This window comes from Gopherus evgoodei, chromosome 3 (genome assembly GCF_007399415.2).
Source record: "Gopherus evgoodei ecotype Sinaloan lineage chromosome 3, rGopEvg1_v1.p, whole genome shotgun sequence".
Lineage (NCBI taxonomy): Eukaryota > Metazoa > Chordata > Testudines > Testudinidae > Gopherus > Gopherus evgoodei.
The window spans coordinates 161,061,118-161,083,551 of NC_044324.1; the positions used below are offsets into that span (position 1 = coordinate 161,061,118).

A 22,434-nucleotide genomic window follows, 5' to 3' on the forward strand; every position below is an offset into this window, starting at 1 on the left:
TGTCTAATTATACCTGTTCCAAAACTTAAGTCAAAGAAATTAATTTCTCAGTGTCTGCAGGTGGTTTCTTTTCTTCTCCTTGCATTGTGGTTTTAACTGGCTTTAGGGGACTAGGATGAATGAAATCTGCTCACCTTTCAATACCGTCAGTAGCAGGTGCATTGTGTGTAGATGAAATGATGTGATAGACCAGGTCCAGGGAGGGATTGCTCACCTGCATGTACATTTTATCAACAAAATAGCCCTTCCAAACCGTAAATCCCCCCCCCCTTAAAATTAAATGTGCTCTTTGCAAGGAGCAGAACAGCAGAAACACAAGGACACACTATCCAAGGAACAGCCATGTGAAAAGTGAGTTCTGCTAAGTGGAATTACCTTAACAGGCACCACATTGTGACGGCAATATTTCAAATGGAGCAATAATGGGCAGTTTCACGTATTTTGAGTTTTAAGGCACAAATAGAGTTCTTAGTCCAATAAGATAAGATTTACCTCACGATGGTGACAGAATACATCTGGTCTGGTAAGTGAATATCTACTGGAAAACAAGAGTAAGGATAAAACCTGGCATCTTACATTTAACCCTTTCCCAGATTTAAGGTCCTTGGTAAGGCTTACATCAGGAACAAGGTCAATGACTAAGAACATAACAGCCGTAGAAATGCCAAGGACTGAAAAGGACAAGTTGTTAGATCAAGATTTGCCTCTCTCCTTGTCTTTTCTAGGTCTAGATGCTCCATGAAGCAGTTATTAATGGCGTCTTAGACAAACAAAATTGTCAGTGAGGCTCTACTCCTTACAGTGCCTGTCTTCAGAGTAGATATTTTTTCAGGAAGGTAAATATTCCGTATGGTCCTTGTTTGAGCTCTTTGTACATAGCACAGCTATCACTTTATTCTTTAGAGTTAACCATTCTTCTGCCTCAGCTTGCTGAGAAGGGAAATATATTCAGTGTGGCCCCTGGAATCAGTTGCTTGAGCTTTAGGCTACTAGGTGATCCTTAGGTAAGTAATCTGACTTACTTGCCCCTTGCGAATCAATATTAATGATTAGAACTGATTGAAATTTTTTCATCAGTGATTTTTTTCCAACCCAAAAAAGTCTTTTTTGGAAAACCAGTTTTCTGTGGGGAAAATTTCAGTTTTGCTAAAGAAAATCAATCTGTCATTGGGAAAATCAAAACAATTTCTACCTGGCTGGAAGGATCTTGTCTAGTGCACTTTTTGCCAGTGAAATTAACAAAAGCTTTCAAGAAGGGCTGCTGAGGCTGAGTGCCCTGACTTGCTGCTTCATGCACACAGGCACCTTCCCCTCATAGCTCTGGGGTGAAGGGGGCAGAGAGAGAGACCAGCTGCTCAGCTTCCTTATCAACTCCAGGGCTGGGCTCTCTCTGCCTTTCCAGCCCAGAGCTCTGGGTGAGACTTGAGTGGATGGGCTTTCTGCCTCTCCAGCTGCTGGGCTGGGGCGCTCATCAATTTCAGAAGCCTTCTGGCAGCTAAGAAGCCAAAAAAAATCTGTTTTGGTTCTCTGGAAACAGGATTTTTCTGGAAAAACCTAAACCATGAAATGTTGCATTTTTTATGATGCATCCTGTTTATTTTTCCCCAAAAACTTTTCCATTTTCTGGCCATTTCCTTTAGTGGTATTTATTTGATAGGTCAGATTAAAGTCTTGTCCATGCTGGACATTCAGAAGCATTGGCTGATTGAGTTTAGAAGTATATCAGACCAACCTGGTTTAGGGTGAACATAGACTTGTGGTTAAAGCACAGGACTGGGAGTTGGAAGATTTGGGTTCTATTTCTGACTGTGCCACTGCTGTGCTGTTGGACCTTGTACAAGTCTCTCTCCCATCTCACTGCCTGTTTTCCCCACTTGTACAAAGGGGATAATATATGCATGTCAACCTCCCAGGATGTGAGATTTAATTATTTGTAAAGCACACTGAGATCCACATCCCGCTGTGGATAAATGCCGAGCAAGTGACCCATGTCCCACACTGCAGAGGAAGGCAAACCCCCCCCGGGCCTCTGCCAATCTGCCCTGGAGGAAAATTCCTTCCCGACGCCATATATGGTGATCAGCTAAACCCTGAGCATATGGGCAAGACTCACCAGCTAGACACCCACAAAATAATTCTCTGTGGTAACTCAGAACCCAACCCATCTAACATCCCATCAGAGGCCATTGGGCATATTTACCACTCATAGTCAAAGATCAACTAATTGCCAGAATTAGGTGCTCTCATCATACCATCCCCTCCATAAACTTATCAAGCTTAGTCTTGAAGCCAAATATGTCTTTTGCCCCCACTGGTCCCCTTGGAAGGCTGTTCTAGAACTTCACTCCTCTGATGGTTAGAGACCTTCATTTAATTTCAAGTCAAAACTTCCTGATGGCCAATTTATATCCATTTGTTCTTGTGTCCTCATTGGTACAGAGCTTATATAATTCCTCTCCCTCCCTGGTATTTATTCCTCTGATATATTTATAGAGAGCAATCATATCACCCCTCAGCCTTCTTTTGGTTAGGCTAAACAAGCCAAGCTCTGAGTCTCCTTTCATAAGACAGGTTTTCCATTCCTTGGGATCATCCTGCTAGTCCTTCTCTGTACCTGTTCCAGTTTGAATTCATCCTTCTTAAACATGGGAGACCAGAATTGCACACAGTATTCCAGATGAGGTCTCACCAGAGCCTTGTATAACGGTACTAACACCTCCTTATCTCTACTGGAAATACCTTGCCTGATGCATCCCAAGACCGCATTAGCTTTTTCCACAGCCATATCGCATTGGCAGCTCATAGTCATCCTGTGATCGATCAATGTGATGCGTCCCCAGTTTATAACAAAAATTCTTGTTATCCCGAAATGCCGGACCTTGCACTTTTCACTATTAAATTTCATCCTATTACTATTACTCCAGTTTACAAGGTCATCCAGATCTTCCTGTAGGATATCCTGGTCCCTCTCTGTATTGGCAATACCTCCCAACTTTGTGTTGTCTGCAAACTTTATTAGCACATTCCCACTTTTTGTGCCGAGGCCAGTAATAAAAAGATTAAATAAGATTGGTCTCAAAACTGATCCCTGAGGAACTCCACTAGTAACCTCCTTCCAGCCTGGCAGTTCACCTTTCAGTATGACCCGTTGTAATCTCCCCATCTTTTCCAAACCTGTTGCAAAGGACTGCCCTACCATTGTATATGATCATGACACATCAAAGTCCATCATCTTATCCCTGCAGCATTTGTCTTTGTGTTCTGGGCCTCAAGCACCTACATCTCTTTAAGGATGATCTTCCGTCCTTACATGCTGTAAGGTATGGGGGTTAGGAGGATTTCAGACAATCGGTGAAAATACACTAAGCTTTTGTGGGGAAGCTAACAAAAGCTGCATGACTGTAAGGCTTTTCAGTACCACTTCTGTTCACCTCAGACAACTTTTAAAACGAAGTGATAGTTACTGTGATCAGTTGATGAATGCAGCTGAAGTGAGCAAGCATTGATATTTCTGTACAATTTTTGAAAGACACCAGCCATTGCACCTATCTCAGCTCAGACTAATTCACATCAGGTCATGTGCCTAGTAGCAGTATATTTAGCATTAGTAGAGGCATGAATCTGTTTTTACTCTAGCCACCGTTTAAGGATCCTGTTTTTTTTTTAAGGGCTAGAACTTTAAATTAAAGGGCTTGATATGAAAACAATTCTTTTCTTCCTCCCCTTTTAAGTATCAAGGTTTGTGCAAGTTGATAGAGTGGAGATGATCTAATCTAAGCCACATGAAGGGCATAAATTATGTTTTTGTGTATTCAGACTATCATAAGCTAGGCAATGGTGGGACACATAGCCACTAGGGTTCTAATCTGCACTACTTTCTATGACAAATAGAGGAAGATGGGGCGGGGTGTGGTTTTTAAGCATTGCATGTGTCTCTCCTTTTGGGAATTCAGTTCTAGGCATTAGAGGAGCACCTGCTAGGGCCTGTATAAACACTAGGACACTGGGTGCTGACTGAAAGAAGTGTACAGTCTAAGGGCTTGTCTACACTGGCAATGGCTTGTGGAGTCATGGCACAGTGCTGGGAGGGAGCTTTCCCAGCACTCTTAAAAAAAACCCACCTCCACGAGGGGGCGTGGCTCCCAGGGCTGGTGCACTGTCTATGGCCAGTGGGGGTCTCTGGGGAGGTCTGTGTGTTGGAATGCTGGGCAGTGGGGGGTCTGAATGGAGTGCTATGTAGTTATGGTGAGCTGTGGGGAAGTGCATTGGGCAGTAGTGGTGTGGCTGTGTAGTGGGGTGCTGGGCAGGGGTGGTGGTGTGCAGGCCACTGTGGTGGAGGGTCTGTGTCAGGGGCTGGTGGCATAGCAGTGCTGGAGGATGCTGGGCATAGAGAGTCAGGGGCTGTGTGGCATGGCATGTGCCCACCCCTGAGGGGAAGGGGCACACTGGCAGCACAGGGCAGGGCGGGGCAGGCCAGTGTGTATCTGGGAACTGCTAATTTGTATACAGTGCCCTTACACTGGGTTGGCCCCACTCTGCTGTGCCCCATTGCCCCTGGCTGGCTTCTTGCTCTGGGGACTGACCTCTCCATGCCATGCTCCTTTGCCCCATGGGGGCCCACAAATATGTTTGAGGCTGGGTCCACAAAAGGTTAATTCTGCCCTCGCTTGGGGAGTGTTTTTTCACCCGAGTGAGAAAGTTGCAGTGCTGTAAGGAGCCAGTGTAGACAAGCCCTAAACAGAGCAGAAAGACAAAGTGGGAGAAATATCAGGGTTTAGCTGTGTTAGTCTGTATCCACAAAAACAGGGAGTCTGGTGGCATCTTAAGGACTAACACATTTATTTGGGGATAAGCTTTTGTGGGTAAACAACCCACTTCAGGTGAGGTGCTACCGGACTCCTTGTTGTTAAAGTGGGAGAAACCAGCTAAAAGAGGAGAAACGATTTGCTTAATGAGAAGCACCCGGGTCCCACCCAGCAGCAGCACCAGCGCTGGATCTAGCTCCACCAGTCAGCCCGCGGCAATAGCCCATGGGCCTTAGGGTTTCTACTTCTGTGCAGAGAGAGTGCCAGTGCCAGTGCCAGTGCTAGCGCCCACGGCGGCGCGGGAATGGGGAAGGCGGGAAGCCGGGTACCGCAGAGCGTGGCTCTCCCCATCGTGCTCTAGCCCCACCCACGGGCGGGGCTTGGGCCAGGGATGCTCCGCCCCTCAGCGACGGACCCACCCTAAGGGTCCCGCCCCCTTCTCCTCCCCCCGCCCCCGTCAACCCGCTCCCGGATGGCCCCTTGCCCCAGCTACTCTGGGCGCAGGCGCGGGCGGTCCATACGTCACTAGCACGCGCCAGGACAGAGGAAGGACCCTGAGCGCGACGGGGAGCTGGAGAAACGAAAGTGAGCGGAGTCGGCCTGGTTCTTTCTCCGCCGCCGCCTGTGGGCCATGGTGCTGGCCTGAGACCCCACCCCAGTGAGTGCCGCCCGCGACCCTCGCCCCGACCATCGGCCCTGCCGCTCCCCGCCACCGTGCGCCCGCCGCCCGGGGGCATTCGTGCCCCCCCGGGGAGCTGCAGGGGGTTGGCGTTTGCCCCGGTCCCCAGGGCCGCGCTTTGCCTCTGCCCGTGTGCCCCGCCTCCCCTCCCCACGTCGCGGGCGCGCCAAGGCCCGTGCCCACGGCCGGTGTGACGCTCTCGGGGGTCTGCGGTGGAAAGCGGCTGGAGAAACAAACACTACAGCGAATGGGACCCGCTCTGCGCTGCCCTCTGGGGGCAGGCTTAGGGGGGTGATACACCCGCACTGAGGGCAGACCGCGGGTCCCAAGTGAACTGGGTCCCTTTGGGCTAATGAATTTGATGCTGCGGTCTTTTGTGAAGGGCTTTGTACAAACATCCTAATTCAGAGTAGGAGACAATTGCTGTGACTTGTGGGTCTAATTTTGCCATTGATTACAATCCTGCAGCACCTGCTGACTTTGTGGGATGTTGCAAATGTGTATCTGATGGCAGGATTGTGCTCAGTTCGTTTCTGCTGATGCTATTTGAAGAGTAGTTTCAAGACCCCCTGGCAGGACCTGGGTGGATTTTTAGTCAGGATAGTTCTATGGTGCTGCCAGTCTGTTAGCTTTCAGTTCTTTTTTTCCTTGAGTTTTAATCCTGTAAACTATAAACACTGATATTGTTTATTCTTCATGTTAAATATTTTTCCTGCAGCACTTCACCTACCCCAAAAGAACCTAGCTCTTGCACTAAGTGGTGTATGTATTTTTATCCCGATGCCCCTTTCCATTCGCTAGCATTTTTCTCAGCAAACTCCTCGGGCTTGTTTGAGTTCAGTGGAAGATAGTCGACCCTCACTTGTTACTGCTCCCCTGGTTTACGCAGTGGTTGTTTATCGGTCAACAAACTCTTCAGTAACATAAGAACGGCCACAGTAGGTCAGATGAAAGGTCTGTCTAGCCCCGTATCCTGTCTTCCAACAGTGGCCAGTGCCAGGTGCCCCAGAGGCAATGAACAGAACAGGTAATCATCAAGTGATCTATTCCCTGTTGTTCATTCCCAGATTCTGGTAAACAGAGGGTAGGGACACCGTCCCTGCCCATCCTGGCTAATAGCCATTGGTAGACCTATCCTCCATGAATTTATCTAGTTGTTTTTTGAACCCTGTTATAGTGTTGGCCTTCACAACATCCTCTGGTAAGGAGTTTAAAAGATTAACTGTGCGTTCTGTGAAGAAATACTTCCTTTTGTTTGTTTTAAACCTGTTGCCTATTAATTTCATTTGGTGACTCCTAGTTCTTGTGTTATGAGAAGGAGTAAATAATACTTCCTTTTTACTTTCTGCACACCAGCCATGATTTTATAGACCTTAATCATATTCCCCCCTTAGTCGTCTCTTTTCCAAGATGAAAAGTCCCAGTCTTATTAATCTCTCTGCATACAGAAGCCATTCCATACCCCTAATAATTTTTGTTGCCCTTTTCTGAACCTTTTCCAATTCCAATATATCTTTTTTTGAGATGGGGCAACCACATCTGCTTGCAGTACTCAAGATGTGGGCATACCATGGATTTATATAGAGGCAATATATTTTCTGCCTTATTATCTATCCCTTTCTTAATGATGCCCAACATTTTGTTCATCCTTTTTGACTGCCGCTGCACATTGAGTGGATGTTTTCAGAGAACTATTCACAATGACTCTAAGATCTTTCTTGAGTGGTAACAGCTAATTTAGACCCCATCATTTTATATGTATAGTAGATATTGTTTTCCAGTATGCATTACTTTACATTTATCAACATTGAATTTCATCTGCAATTTTGTTGCACAGTCACCTAGTTTTGAGAGATCCTTTTGTAGCTCTTTGCAGTCTGCTTGGGACTTAACTATGTTGAGTAGTTTTGTATCATCTGCAAATTTTATCACCTCACTGTGTAACCCTTTTTCCAGGTCATTTATGAATATGTTGCATAGGACTGTTTCCAGTACAGACTCCTGTGGGACACTACTATTTACCTCACTCCATTCTGAAAACTGATCATTTATTCCTCCCCTTGTTTCCTATCTTTTAACCAGTTACCGATCCATGAGAGGTCAGTCCTTCTTATCCCATGACAGCTTACTTTACTTAAGAGACTTTGGTGAGGGATCTTGTCAAAGGCTTTCTGAAAATCTAGGTACGCTATATCCACTGAATCTCCCTTGTCCACATGCTTGTTGACCTCCTCAGAGAATTCTGTTAGATTGGTGAGGCATGATTTCCCTTTACAAAAACCATGTTGACTCTTCCCCAACAAATTATGTTCATCTATGTGTCTGACAATTTTGTTCTTTATTATAGTTTCAACTAGTTTGCCTGGTATTGAAGTCAGGTTTACCGGCCTGTAATTGCCAGATCACCTCTGGAACCCTTTTAAAAAATTGGTGTCACATTAGCTATTCTCCAGTTATTTGGTACAAAAGCTGATTTAAATGATGGTTTGCAGACTACAGTTAGTAGTTTTACAATTTCACATTTGAGTTCCTTCAGAACTCTTGGGTGAATACCATCTAGTCCTGGTAACTTATTACTGTTTAGTTTATCAATTTGTTCCGAAACTTCCTCTAATGACACCTCAATCTAGGACAGTTCCTCAGATTTGTCACCTGAAAAGAATGGCTCAGGTTTGGGAATCTCCCTCACATCCTCAGCTGTGAAGACTGAAGCAAAGAATTAATTTAGTTTCTCCACAATGCCCTTATCATCTTTGAGTGCTCCTTTAGCATCTCGATCATCCAGTGGCCCCACTGGTTGTTTAGCAGGCTTCCTGCTTCAGGTGCACTTACAATTTTCTTTTGCTATTACTTTGAGTCTTTGGCTAGCTGTTCTTCAAGTTTTTTTGGCCTTGCTAGTTATATTTTTATACTTCATTTGGCAGATTTTTACGTGCTCCTTTCTATTTTCCTCACTAGGATTTAACTTCCACTTTTTAAAAGGATGCCTTCTTGTGTCTCATTGCTTCCTTTACTTTGTTTAGCCACAGTGGCACTTTTTTGGCTCTCTTACTATGTTTTTTTAATTTGGAGTGTACATTTACATTGAACCTCTATTATGGTGTCTTTAAAAAGTTTCCATGCAGCTTGCAGGGATTTCACTTTTTGCACTGTACCTTTTAATTTCTCTTTAAGTAACTTCCTCATTTTTGTGTAGCCCTCCTTTCTGAAATGAAATGCTACAGTGTTGGGCTGCTGTAGTGTTTTCCCCACCACAGGGACGTTAAATTTAATTATATTATGGCCACTGTTGCTAGGCGGTCCAGCTATATTCACCTCTTGAATCAGGACCTGTGCTTCACTAAGGACTAAATCAAGAAGTGCCTCTCCTCTTGTGAGTTCCAGGACTAGCTGCTCCAAGAAGTAGTCATTTAAGGTGTCAAGAAACTTTATCTGCATCTTGTCCTGAGGTGACATATACCCAGTCAATTTGGGGATAGTTGAAATCTCCCATTATTATTGATTTTTTTTTTTAAATTTTAATAGCCTCTTTAATCTCTCTGAGCATTTCATAGTCACTATCACCATACTGGTCAGGTGATTGATAATATATCGCTACTGCTATATTCTTAGAGCATGGAATTACTCCTAGAGCAATAGAGATTCCATGGTACAGTTTGGTTCATTTAAGATTTTTACTGCATTTGATTCTGCGCTTTCTTTCACATATAGTGCCACTCCCCCACCAGCATGACTTGTTCTGTCCTCCTGATATATTTTGTACCCTGGTATTACCATGTCCAGTTGATTTTCCTCATTCCACTAAGTTTCTATGATGCCTATTATAGCAATATTCTCATTTAATACAAGGCACTCTAGTTAACCCATCTTATTATTTAGACCTTTAGCATTGATAAATAAGCACTTTAAAAACTTGTCACTTTTTAGGTGTCTGCCATTACATGATGTAATTGAATTGGACTTTTTTTCATTTGATGGTTTATCATCAGATCCTACCTGTATTTTATCCTCTTCCATCCTCTCCTCTTTCCTAGGACATAGAGAATCTCCATTAATAGATCCTTTCCTAAGGGATCTCTGTCCAAACCACATGCTCCTCCGCACCTGTCGACTTTCCCCCAGCACTTAGTTTAAAAACTGCTCTGACCTTTTTAGTTTTAAGTGCCAGCAATCTAGTTCCATTTTGGTTTAGGTGGAGCCTGTCCTTCCTGTATAGGCTCCCCCTTTCTCAAACGTTTCCCCAGCTCCTAATTAAACCCATCCTCCCTCCACCTTCATCTCATCCATGCACTGAGACCTTGTAGTTCTGCGAGTCTAATAGCCCTATGCGTGAAACTGGAAGCATTTCAGAGAATGCTAACATGGAGGTCCTGGATGTCAGTCTCTTACCTGCAGCCTAAATTTGGCCTCCAGGATCTCTCTCCTATCCTTCCTGTGTCACTGTTACCTACATATACCAAAACCATCAGCTCCTCCCTAGCACTACACTTAAGTCTATCTAGATGTCTTTGCACTAGACAGGCAAGTCACCATGCGGTTCTCCCGGTCATTGCAAGCCTAGCTATCTATGTTTCTAATGATGAAATGCCCCACTACTATTACCTGTCTCTAATAACTGGAGTTCCCTCCTCTGGAGAGGTATCCTCTGTGTGATAAGATACCATGACATCATCTGGAAGGAGGGTCCCAACTAATGTAGTGTAATGGGAACAACACTTCTGTATGCATCCTTATTTACAGCTTTGAAATAAAAAGGGTAGGAAAACTAACTTTTTTTTTTTTTTTTAAATCAGTGTTTGCGGGATCAGGTTTCAGAATGTTCTGCCTCCTTCAGAAGAAGTTGGCTCCTTTCTGTCGCTTTTCAGAGGAAACGGAAAACACCCACTGAACTGATCTTGTATTCCCTCAATTATTTACTGCTAGTGCAGAATGAATCTGTAATATGCACTGTTAAAAAGCCCTTTTGGAGCCAAATCAAATGTTCGAGTTCCCAAGTGTGAGGAGACCTCTCATCTGTTACTCTCTCTTCTCTTGGTTGGCAGGTTTCACATATAGTTGTTGACCAATTTAATCCACAGTAGGGAAAGCTGCTGGGTGTCCTGGTTCCGTGCTTTTGGACGGCTTCCAGGGAAAAGCAACCACTTTTATCTATGACAGGTTTTGGAGGCAAAGCATACTGCCCAAATAGTATGAAAAAACATGTACTCTGCTGGGCCGCAGCAACAACAGAGACCTTGCCCCAGCATCAAGGTGTAGCAGGAAGTGAACTTGCTGGGTGCTTACTGTTTGATCTTCTCTTGCAGTAAAAATGAAGAGACGAGCAGAGCCCGAATTTAACAGCAACCAGAAGCAGAAAAAGAGGGCAGAAGATCTGGGACTGAACCTTAGTTCCACTTCGGATGATGAGCCTCCATGTAGCAATCATGCAACTCAAGGTAAGATCAGAACTAGTATGGGCATCAGAGTTGTAAGGAAATGACCTTGTAGGAAAGGCTGCTTTTCTCTTCAGGGATTTAATTAATCAGCTGGATTGGATGCAGATATTCTGGATCCCAGTTCAGTGCCTTAACCCCAGACCATCCTTCCTCTCTAGAAGGAAGGACTACATAGTTTCTGTCCCCGAACTGGGGGGTAAGGGGGAGATTACAACAAATTTTTTCCCCTCCATAATCTTATCTGGACACTTTTTACCACCATCTGAAATAACAATCATCAGAGGGGTAGCCATGTTAGTCTGGATCTAGAAAAGCGGCAAAGAGTCCTGTGGCACCTTATAGACTAACAGACGTTTTGGAGCATGAGCTTTCGTGGGCGAATACCTACTTCATCGGTGCATGCATACACAAAAGCTCATGCTTCAAAACATCTGTTAGTCTATAAGGTGCCACAGGACTCTTTGCTGAAATAACAATGAATCGTATAACCTTTGTTTGCTTTGTCCCTTGTATCTATTCTTTTTTTTTTCTTTTGTACATTAGAAATATTGAGACTGTCATGGATGGGCTTACCTGGAGGACCTTCTGAATTTCTCAAAAGATACATATTGTGAGCTCGTGCACCTAAATTGAAGGGGCAGTGTGCTGAATTCAAATGCATCCATTCTCTGTAGTGTTAATTAGTCACTGAAGTTGAATAACATTAACAGAATTGTTCAAAGCGGTTACATTTCCCTTCTTCTCTCCACTGCTGTGACTTTCATTCTCTTGGCTCTTCTGATGAACAAGTGAAATGAGGTCTTCAGTCATTACCTGGATTTCTAACATTAAAAAACAGGTCTGAAATATTTAAACACCGTGCCCCCTCACCACCCCTATATCTATCTGTCCTTTAGGAAGAAGCAGAAAAGGTATAGGTGTCACATTCAGGCTCTTGGGAAGTTGCCAGTGTAGCCTTCATTTTGACACACCTCAGGCATTTCTGTGTGCCCACAGTAGGCTCTGCCACATTGGTTGCGGATGACTGAGATTGAATTTAGTGTGGACTCTTACATTGAAAAATTTATTTTGTATTTGACCACTGGATTAACTCCTTCTCCCAAACCAATGTATTTGCTTTAAAACCCAACGTTTATCTTGGTCAATGCTTTCTTTAAAAATAAAGTTGCTATTAAAGCTGGTTTAATGATTTCACCATTTGGCTATAACTCAGATGAAATTTAGTAACTTATTAATTGGTGCGATTGTGTTCTGTAAAATTCATCACACGTCTGTTTTTCCTTTGAACTCACTTTAGATATACTAAAGTATCAGGGAGCATACACTGTGAGATGTTACTCTGTTTTTCAATACCAGAAATATTGCTGCCCTGTTCCACTGACGTATTGAAGAATGTCCTATCTCTTACTCCTGATCTGTTTCCTTTCTCCTACATACACAAGAGTAACTGCTTCATTAGTCCAGATGAAAAAGTCTTAAATGACAGTGTCTTGGATTCTCAATAATAAATGCTGTACAGATTAACTGACAAGGTCCTTGTAGAGGCAGTTATGCCTGTCACTTGCTTTGGCAAAGTAATTCTTTGCCTAAAACACTGTGATTTTTAGGAGGGTGATCGTATTGCTTCAGTTAATTATACTCTCATTACAATATTGCCTGTGAAGGCTTTTATGAACCTTTCTCAGGTATGTTTTTTCTGCTTTAAATTTATTTTTTCTTTTTCCCATGCACCTGTAAAATCCTGATTTCTTACGTTCTTCACATTTTGACCAGTTTTTATTATTATTAAATGGAATAGCTTTGCCCACTCTTGAGTTCTACCTGGATAGCATTAGCCATGGAACCACAGTGGTGCCCAGCAGTTCTGCTTACACTGAATGGCTGATTGCAAAAATGTTAACTGAGTGACTTTCATTGCCTGAGGCGGGAGATGTGGCTAATGTCTTCTCTACTTTGAAAACTTTGGGCCTCAGGCAGTATTCCAGCTCAGTATGGGAGAAAAAGGCAGTTTTGTGCCGTGCAGTTCAGAAACCTTCTTAGCTGCCAATGGCTGTAGGCGTGGTACTACTAGACTGCCAGCCTAGCTTATAAATGCCACTTGTGGGGTCTCTAACTGGGATGTGGCAGTGGTGACACTTGCCACGCAGAATCTGGTCTCTAGTCTTGTGAAATGTTCCCAGCCAATGAAAAGAGTTATTGAGTGGTCACTAAAAATATTCTACAAAACCCTGACAACCTGATGTCTCTGAAAGAGCTGTTCCTCCTCACTGGGAAGGGAGTTTTGGTGCCAAGGACCCTTGGGGCCAGGGTGGTTTAAGCCACAATTTTTAAATCAGTTTTAATCAGTTTTTCCATTTGTACCTCAGTTCTTTTCCAAAGAAGGGTGCATTTTTATGTGTTGATATAGCCATTAAAACATGTTGATTTACAACTACATAGAGCCTTTATGCTAGATTTGGTATTTACACCTCTACCCTGATATAACGCTTCTTCGAGAGCCAAAAAATCTTACTACATTATAGGAGAAACCCTGTTATATCGAACTTGCTTTGATCCACCAGAGTGTGCAGCTACCCCCCCCCCGAGTGCTGCTTTACCGCATTATATCCGAATTCATGTTCTGTTGGGTCGCATTATATCGCAGTAGAGGTGTATTTTTGCTACGTAGGAGGGCACAATGTAACTATACATTTATTTTAAGTAATTATATAGCTTAATATTTTTCGATTCTTATTAACTGTATATTTTTAGTATGTTCAGAAAATTGAGTAATATTGCTTATTTACGACTTAGTTTTGCTCATGGTTTGTGCCAAGCTGCAAAATATATATGTGAATGACAAAGTAGATCATGCTGGTGGAGGAGTAGCACTAAATGTGAAAGAAAGCATAGTCAACTATAGTAAATATCTTAAATAACTCAAACTGTACCATAGAATCTCTATGGATGAAAATTCCAGACTTGAATACTAGCAGTAGGAATATACTACTGACAACCTGACCAGAATGGTGACAGTGATTGTGAAACGCTCAGGGAGATCAGAGAGGCTACAGAAATAGAAAACCCACTGATAATGGGAAATTTCAGCTATTCCCCCATATTGACTGGGTACGTCACCTCAAGATGAGGTGCAGAGATAAAGTATCTAGGCACTGTTAATATCTGCTTCTTGGAACAGCTGTTCCTGGAACCCACAAGGGGAGCGGCAAGCTCCTGAAAGGAGCAGGAGATCTGGTACAAGAGGTGAGTATAACTGCTTAGTGACCATAATGTAATTAAATTTAAACATCCTTGTAGGGGGGAGATACCAAAGAAACCCACCACAGTAGCATTTAATTTCAAAAAGGGAAACTACACAAAACTTAGGAGTCTAGTTAAATAGAAATTAAAAGGAACAATCAGAAGAGTGGAATGCTTGCAAGCTGCATGGAAATGATTTAAAAACTCTAAAATTTAGTTTGAGCCTCTATTAATACCCCAAATAAAAACAAACAGTAAGAGGATCAAAAAAATGCCACCATGGCTAAACAGAGTAAAAGAGGCAGTTAGAAAATAAGACATACTTTAAAAATTGGAAATCAGTTCTGCTGAGGAAAATAGAAAGGAGCATAAATTCTAGCAAAACAAGTGTAAAAGTATTTTGAGACAGGCCAAAAAAGAATTTGAAGACCAATTAGCAAAAGACACTCCAACAGCAATTTTTTTTCATCAGATGCAGGATGCCTGCCAAATAACCAGTGCACCAATGGGTGATTGAGGTGTGGAGAAACTAAATGCCTCCGTCTTCACTGTGGAGGATGTGAGGGAGATTCCCACACCTGAGCCATTCTTTTTAGATAACAAATCAGAGGATCTGCCCCAGATTGAGGTGTCAATAGAGGAGGTTTTGGAACAAATGTATAAATTAAAGAATAGTAGGTCTCCAGGACCAGATGCTATTTACCCAAGAGTTCTGAAGAAGCTCATATGAAATTGCGGAATTCCGAATTGTGATGTGTAACTTATTGCATAAATCAGCCTCTGTAGCAGATGACTGGAGGATAATTAATGTAACACTGATTTTTTTTTCTTTTTTTTTTTTTTAAAAAGGCACCAGAGGTGATCTGGCAATTACAGGCTGCTAAGCATAACTCCACTACCAGGAAAACTGGTTGGAACTGTAGTCAAGAACAGAATGATCAGAGAGATAGATGAACACAATATATTGGAGGAGAGTCAACACAGCTTTTGAAAAAGATTGGGGAGGCATGATTTCCTATTAGAATTCTTTGAGGGTGTCGTCAAGCTTGTAGATGAGGGTTATCCATTAGCTATAATGTACTTGGACTTCCAGAAAGCCTTTTGACAAGGTCCCACACCTAAAGGTCTTAAGCAAAGTAAGCAGTCATGGGATAATGGCCAGTGCTCATAGTGGAGTGAGGTAAATAGTAGGGTCCCCCAAGGATGTGGAAATCCTGTGGAAAAGGGGGTAAATAGTGAAATGGCAAATTTGCAGATGATACAAAATTACTCACGATAGTTAAGTCCAAAGCTAACTGTGAAGAATTACAAAGGGATCTCTCAAAACTAGGTGACTGGAAAGCAAAATAGCAGATGAAATTCAGTGTTGAGTAATGGAAAGTAATGCATATTGGAAAACATAGACTCCGTCATTTTGTATGTGTATTTGAGATTAACGTAGCTGTTACCACTCTAGAAAGAGATCTTCTTGTTGTCATGGATAATTGTCTGAAAATATCCACTCGGTGTGTAGCGGCTGTCATAAAAGCTAACTGTGTTAGGAACTATTAGGAAAAGGAGGGATAAAAAATATCATAACACCCCTATATAAATCCATGGAATGCCCACAGCTTGAATACTACATGGGGTGACCAGAACCACATCTCAAAATAGCTATATTAGAATTGGAAAAGGTACAGAGAAGGGCAGCAAATGATTAGGGGTATGGAACAGTATCCATATGAGGAGAGATTAAAAGACTGGGTCTGTTCAGCTTGGAAAAGAGATGGGACTAATGGGGTGTGTGATAGAGGTCTATAAATCATGAATGGTGTGGAGAAAGTGAATAAGGAAATGTTATTTACCCCTTCATCTAACACAAGAACAGGGGTCACCCAATGAAATTACTAGGCGGCAGGTTTAAAAAAACATAAGGAAATACGTCTTCACACAATGCACAATCAACCTGTGGAACTTGTTGCCAGGGAATGTGAAGACCAAAAGAATAAGTGGATTAAAAAAAGAATTAGATAAATTCCTGGAGGCTAGGTCCATCAATGGCTATTAGCCAAGATGGTCAGGGATATAACTCCATGCTCTGGGTGTCCCTAAACACCTGACTGCCAAAAGCTGGGACAGGACAATAAGAGATGAATCATTGTGTAAGGGCCTTCATCTGTCTGTCTGTCTTCCCTCTGAAGCATCTGGCGCTGTTCACTGTCAGAAGACAAGGTACTGGGCTGGATGGACCATTGGTCTGACCCAGTATGGCTGTTCTTATGCATTAGGATGGTAACTGGTATTTACTTAGGCACAAAAAACCACATATAACATTTATTTTTATTAAATACAAATGTTTTGGCTACATAAACTTCTCTTATCAAAACATGTTTCTCATTTATGACTAAATCATTTATTAAACAGAGAGATTAACTGTAGTCATTGAATTAAAGAAAAAAAAAAGGTGGGTGCTGCCGGCAGAGTAGCAAAAATAAATAAAGGCGAGTACTGCTAGTGGAACAAAATATCGGGACAAATTGCTTCCCGACCTAAGATCAGTCAGGACACGGGACAAACACCTAAATATTGGGACGGTCCCGATTTTATCGGGACGTCTGGTCACCCTAGCCTGGGGAAATTTTCCAAATATACGTAAGTGAAAGTGACTAGCGCTTAAGTGCCTACTCACCTAAGTCTCTCTTGAAAATGAGACGGTCTCCTAAGTTACTTGGACTGACCTATTGTGCCATATTTATGAAGCTTGAACTCAAAAGTTAGATGGTTTTTCCCCTGATTCTTTCTTTATTTAGAAAAGCAGCCTTTAACTCAAAGTTTTTGATAGAAGCTCATGGATGCAGCATATTTTTTTATTCAAATATTTTAAGATATAATAAGTTTAGGCCTTAACATATTTTGTATTAAATTCAGATATAAAAAACATAATAAACCCAAAGTGTTTTTCTCAAAAAATTGATTCTTATCCACCCTATTTGGACCCAATATAATGCTGGCTAAAGAGCTTTCTTCTGTGTTTACTTTCAAAATAATTAAATGAAAATTTACGGGGGGTTACAACAAGCCCCTTGGATCTGGCTTGAGCCAGCTTATAACAAGGATGTCAGAGATTTTAGGCTTCTTACTAATTGTATGCCACCTCTTCTTTTTCTGCCTTAATGTTGTAGCGCAGAGACAGTAAGATTGCAAGCTCTTCTGTTTCCCCTATGCTAACTTGGTGCAATTGAGGGATTTAAAGACATGGCATCAGTCTAACAGTGCTTGATGCTGGAGATAAATTTTTTTGCTGCACTGGTTAAGATAAACCCAAAGTAACTGAAGGACTGATGGAAACCCTGGGGTTAGTTGAGAGAGTGAGCCAGTGGGGTGGCCAAAGAGAGAGGAGTAAAGAATGGACAATGGAGCCCCTCTCTTCTGATAGCTTAGAGCAAGGATTGAAAAAGTCATGTGAGCAGGATGATCAGGAATCTTTCCTGGGCAAGTGCCTTCAATCTCTTTATTCAGCTTTCCTTTTAAGAGAGGTTGTGTTAGTCCTTATGGTTGTTCAGGAAACCTTTGAAATGTGACCCAAGTTACCTGGTGCAGCCATGGCTGCTTCTGTGCCGGTGGGGTGTTATGGGAGGGGAGTAGGGAGGTGGGAAGGACTTGACGACTGCTATTAGGAGCACAGGGAATGTGGTCATTGCTGCTGGTTTGGTGGAACCCAGCCACTGCTTCTAAGAGTAGATGACTGTGGGCAGGGCCTCTACCGCTCCCTGGAGCAGGGGATATTGATGGCTGTCAGCATTTGGAGCAGGAGGCCCAAGCAGAGGGTTGCATTTTGGGGTTCCCACAGAGCCCTCTGCTTGGTGGGGTGATCTGAGTTGGATGATGCCCCACAGAACCCTGTGGGAGGAAGGTAGTTGGGAGGCTGCTGCCACTAGTGTTCAGGCCAACCGGGCCCTTCTTGCTCCTTAGCTCACTGCTCCCTGGTTTGGGGTGAGATGGGATCTGGTTCAGGAGAAGGGAAAAATCAGTCCCTGACACCTTATCAAAGGATCTTATATGTGGGATGTCTAGGGAATGACACCCCCCTCCCCACACACAAATAAACTGACACTGGGAAGGTGCAGCCCAGCATTTAAGTTTTATTTTGTGGGGGTGAGGCAGTATTTTGTGGAGGTGGCAAGGGCAGCAATGAATGGATGTCTACACCAGGGGTTTGTATGTCTGTGGAGGTTTGCACTGGTGTAGCTCCATCAGTCTCATTACACCAGTGTAGAGTCCTTAATGCTGACTGGGCCAGAGAGACCTTGAGCAGGTATGTGAGAAGGAGCTGGAGCCCTTTACACAGACCTACTTCCAGCAAGTGGGTAGTGTTTGGTTTCCAATGTAACAGAGGTTTCATGTAAAAAGCTTTTGTTTGTTCTTGTGGTGTGTGTTTTTTTTTTTAATTGATAAATCCTGGCATCTGCCTTTCTGGAATCCAGTGTGCTGGGCTGGGGTTTCACTCTAGGTCTGCAGCATGCCTTGCTGAGCCACTTGGTGAATGTCGAGTAGCTATTCTTACGAGGGAAAAGGCAGCGGCTGTGCATCTGCCCCAAGAGGGAGCATTGTGCACCAACTCTCCCCTATAATCTCATTCAGTAACAGTCCCACTGCCCTGGTAACGCTACCTCCAAGGGGTTAGGCAGCTGCCCACTGTTTGTTGTTGTGGAAGATTCTGCTATATGGTGTCTTCCCAGTATCGCTGAAATTTGGACCACATTCTTACATCATTTCAGTGTACTGCTCAATTATAGAGGGGTAGGGAGAAGATGTGCTGTATACAAGGCTACAGTACATCTGAACTTACATATGCAAGGTAAAGAATTAGGTTCTACCTATATGCAGCAAGAATAACTATAATTAAATATCATGGTTCAGGACATAAGTGGAATGACCCCCACCTTCCCTATTGGTATTATCTGGTATGATATATCCACATTTGTAAAACATTTTATACTAATCAGTAAAGAGTGTGAATTGGTGTTTTGCACAAATGTAAATATCAGCTTGTTCTCAAGGAAGAAGTCAAGTGGCAGCCCTGAGGTGAGGGAGGTTGGCTTTCACCTTCTTTATGGTGAAATGAGGTAGGAAGACAGCTGGTATTTTGTCTTGAGAGTTGTATCTGAAGTCTGCATCTCCCCACAGCCAGTCTGAGCTATTGAAGCAGACTCTCCACTATCTCCTAGGCTGCCCGGATGTGAATTTGGAATCCCAGTATACAGCTTTCCCTCTGATTAGTGAAACAAACGCTTGTTAATTTCTTCCCTCTGTTTCATTTTCAGAATCTTCCAGTAGCGGCAGTGGGTCTGACAGTGAGAGCGATGAGAGGCGACCAGTCTTCGGCTCTGGCAGCAGTGAGTTCAAAGCAGACTCTCTTGTGGAGGGCACCTCCTCCCGTTACTCCATGTATAACAGCGTCTCCCAAAAGCTCATGGTAGGTCAAAGTCACTTTTCAGCATGCTGCTAAAAGCAGATGAGCAGCTGAGAGCAGAATTGAGTCTGTTCTGTTGAGAGAGATGCCCCTGGCATTCACCATTGTACCTTTCAAGCCCAGAGCTGTTCTGTCTGCACCAATCACAGCCAGTGATGGCTGTGACCCTGGGCAAATCAGATGCTAATTACAAGGCTAGAACCATGGTGAATTTCATCTTTCTTAGTAGCAAGGGAGACCTCAGTCCAACTAACTACATGTTCCATTCAAATCCAAGTCAGCCTTGCTGTACACACATTCTATGCAGAAACTTATTCCTGGTAGCCCCAGGCAGCATAATTTCAAAGAGGTTCGTGGCTCAGCAAATCTTTAGATTTAAATGTAAATGCAGCTGTGAGCTCGAGGCGCTGGAATCCTGCATCATTTGTAAAACTCAAAGATCTGTTTTATATCAGCGTTTCCAAACTGGGGATCTTTCCACTGAGGCAACTGGAGAAGCTTTTAATAAAGTGTCATACAGGCTTTACTTTGCCAAAACTTCAGAGCGGGCCTGCCAGATATTACTAAAAATAATCTTTCCTTCATGTAGCACCAGATCCCCTGAGGGCTTATGAGATGGCAGTCTGAGAGTGGGTAGCAACTTCTAGAGCTAACAAATATCAGAAAAAGGGACATTAAAGCAGTGATTCCCCTTTGTGACATAGGAGTAGCACAGTTACTACTGGCACAGGCAACTGAGGAGCTGATGCCTAGTGACCTCACCTGGTAGAGCACAATGGGTTCAGTGAGAGTTCTGATTACAGTCATGTGCGCGCACAGAGTAAGTTTGGCCACCAAATAAGGGATTTTGCAAATTCAGTCCACTTGGGGAACCAACAGTGGCAAATCCAATGTCTGGCTTTCTGAGTGTACTTTACTAACTAGCCCTGTATGTGTTGGAGAAAAGACAGCTAACTCGATCTTCTAGGGTGTGGTATTTCTTAATGAAGTGCTCATGCCATACAATATTAACCACTTATCTTGAGGCTGCACTATACTTCTCGAGCCTTGTCCCCCAGATGCCTGCCTAACTTGTATTTCCAATAGTTGCCTACATGATGCGTGTTTCTTTCAACCTTTGCTGCTCTGTTGCATTGTGACAGGGTGGTCTGAGGGCCTGGAAGTTGGAACAAAGCCCAAAAGACCAAGTGGGAAGACTTTTTTGCTCGGCTACTGATCGTCCAGGAAAGAGAGATGGTCAGAGGAAGAGCTAGCTGGAGCCGCTGAGGCAGCAACTGGAGGTAGGGCCTGACCCCAGGCCTGGACCAGAGCCTGGATGGAAGTGTCCCAAGTGGAGGATGGGTGGTCTTTGAAGTCCCCAGTTGCAGACATTAAATCATCGAAAGCACTGCAAGGAGACTCACCCGAAGAGATGGGGATGTTAAGATGGTTAGGTGTCTAGCAGATGGAGACTGAACAGTGACTAACAGCAGACTTCCGAAAACACCAAGAAGAGCAACACAAATAGGAGGATCAGCAGTGGGCTGAGATGACCCGCCTGGCCCCAGAATGGGGGAATCCAGAAGTAAGACCATTAATACCAGAAATAGAAGATGGTATGGAGGCATGTCTCTTGACATTCAAAAGGGTAACTCAGACCTTCAGATGGCCACAAGATCCTTTAGCTTACCCCATATCCCACTGGAAAGGCTCAACAAGCCTGGTGGACTGGAGAGCCAAGAAGCCTAGGACTCCAGAAGGGTTATGGAAACCCTGTTGAGATAGTGTAATAATTCAGAGATCTAGCAATAGAGGTCCTAGTCCTTCTGATATAGAAATTCTGAAGACCCTTGAGAAGCTAGTAACCATCTGAAGGAATTATTTCAAAAATGGTTTAAATCAGAAACATTGCACCAAAGCTCAAATGACTGAGATACTTGTCATGGAACAGTTTCTATCCAAACTGCTAGGTGATCTTCAGATCTGGGTGCAGGAGCATAGACCAGGGACCCTGGGGAACTCTGTCTCCTAATGTCAGGATTTTGTCTCTGCAAGGCAGAAGCAGGAACAATGTTGAATCTGGTTAAGAACAAATCTCATCATTACTTGTGAGGTGAACATTGTGGGATGGGGGAGACCCAAAAAGAAAATTGCTACTGCTATGACAAACTGTGGCACCTGAGGAGGATTTTTCCAGGGCTAAGACCTGCTCCTGGGGAAAATTTGTTAACTTTTTTCCCTGATGGGTGAGGGAGACCTTCACTTCGAAACCAGTAGTGCTAAAAGGAAGGCTAGTAAAAATGTTGGTGAATTCAAAAAGTCACCAGACCTTGGTTCAAGAACATGTGTTGAAACATACACAGCCAATAAACTCAATAACAGTTAGGTGTGTCCATGGAGACACTAAAGCATGTTCCCTGGCAGCAGTTAAGCTCCATGTAGATGGATGAGATATAGTATTCCTATGAGAATGGGCATGGCTGAAAAACTCCCTTTCCCAGTAGTATTGGGGAAAGATTCATAGATTCTGGGACTAGAAGGAACCTCAAGAGTCCAGTCTCTTGCCCTCATGGCAGGACCAAATACTGTCTAGACCATCCTAGATAGACATTTATTTAACCTACTCTTAAATATCTCTAGAGATGGAGATTCCACAACCTCCCTAGGCAATTTATTCCAGTGTTTAACCACCCTGAGAGTTAGGAATTTTTTCCTAATGTCCAACCTAAATCTCCCTTGCTGCAGTTTAAGCCCATTGCTTCTTGTTCTGTCCTTAGAGGCTAAGGTGAATAAGTTTTTCTCCCTCCTCCTTATGACCCCCTTTTAGATACCTGAAAACTGCTA

The 22,434-nt window shown here is 43.4% G+C and overlaps 1 protein-coding gene across 4 annotated transcripts in view; it reads left to right on the forward strand.

Moving 5' to 3' along the window:
- The first annotated feature begins 5,320 nt into the window (after positions 1-5,320).
- The window catches only part of CMTR1 (cap methyltransferase 1), a 51,046-nt gene continuing 33,932 nt past the window's right edge, over positions 5,321-22,434 (forward strand). The window contains exons 1-3 of one of the 4 annotated variants that reach the window (XM_030557248.1): positions 5,321-5,463; positions 10,788-10,919; positions 19,463-19,614. In XM_030557248.1, the coding sequence (XP_030413108.1) occupies positions 10,793-10,919; positions 19,463-19,614 (279 nt within the window). In that variant the 5' untranslated portion in view covers positions 5,321-5,463; positions 10,788-10,792. Of the gene's footprint in view, positions 5,464-10,787; positions 10,920-11,462; positions 11,530-19,462; positions 19,615-22,434 lie in introns of those variants that run through there. The other 3 variants (XM_030557252.1, XM_030557251.1, XM_030557249.1) reach the window with 3 other exon arrangements.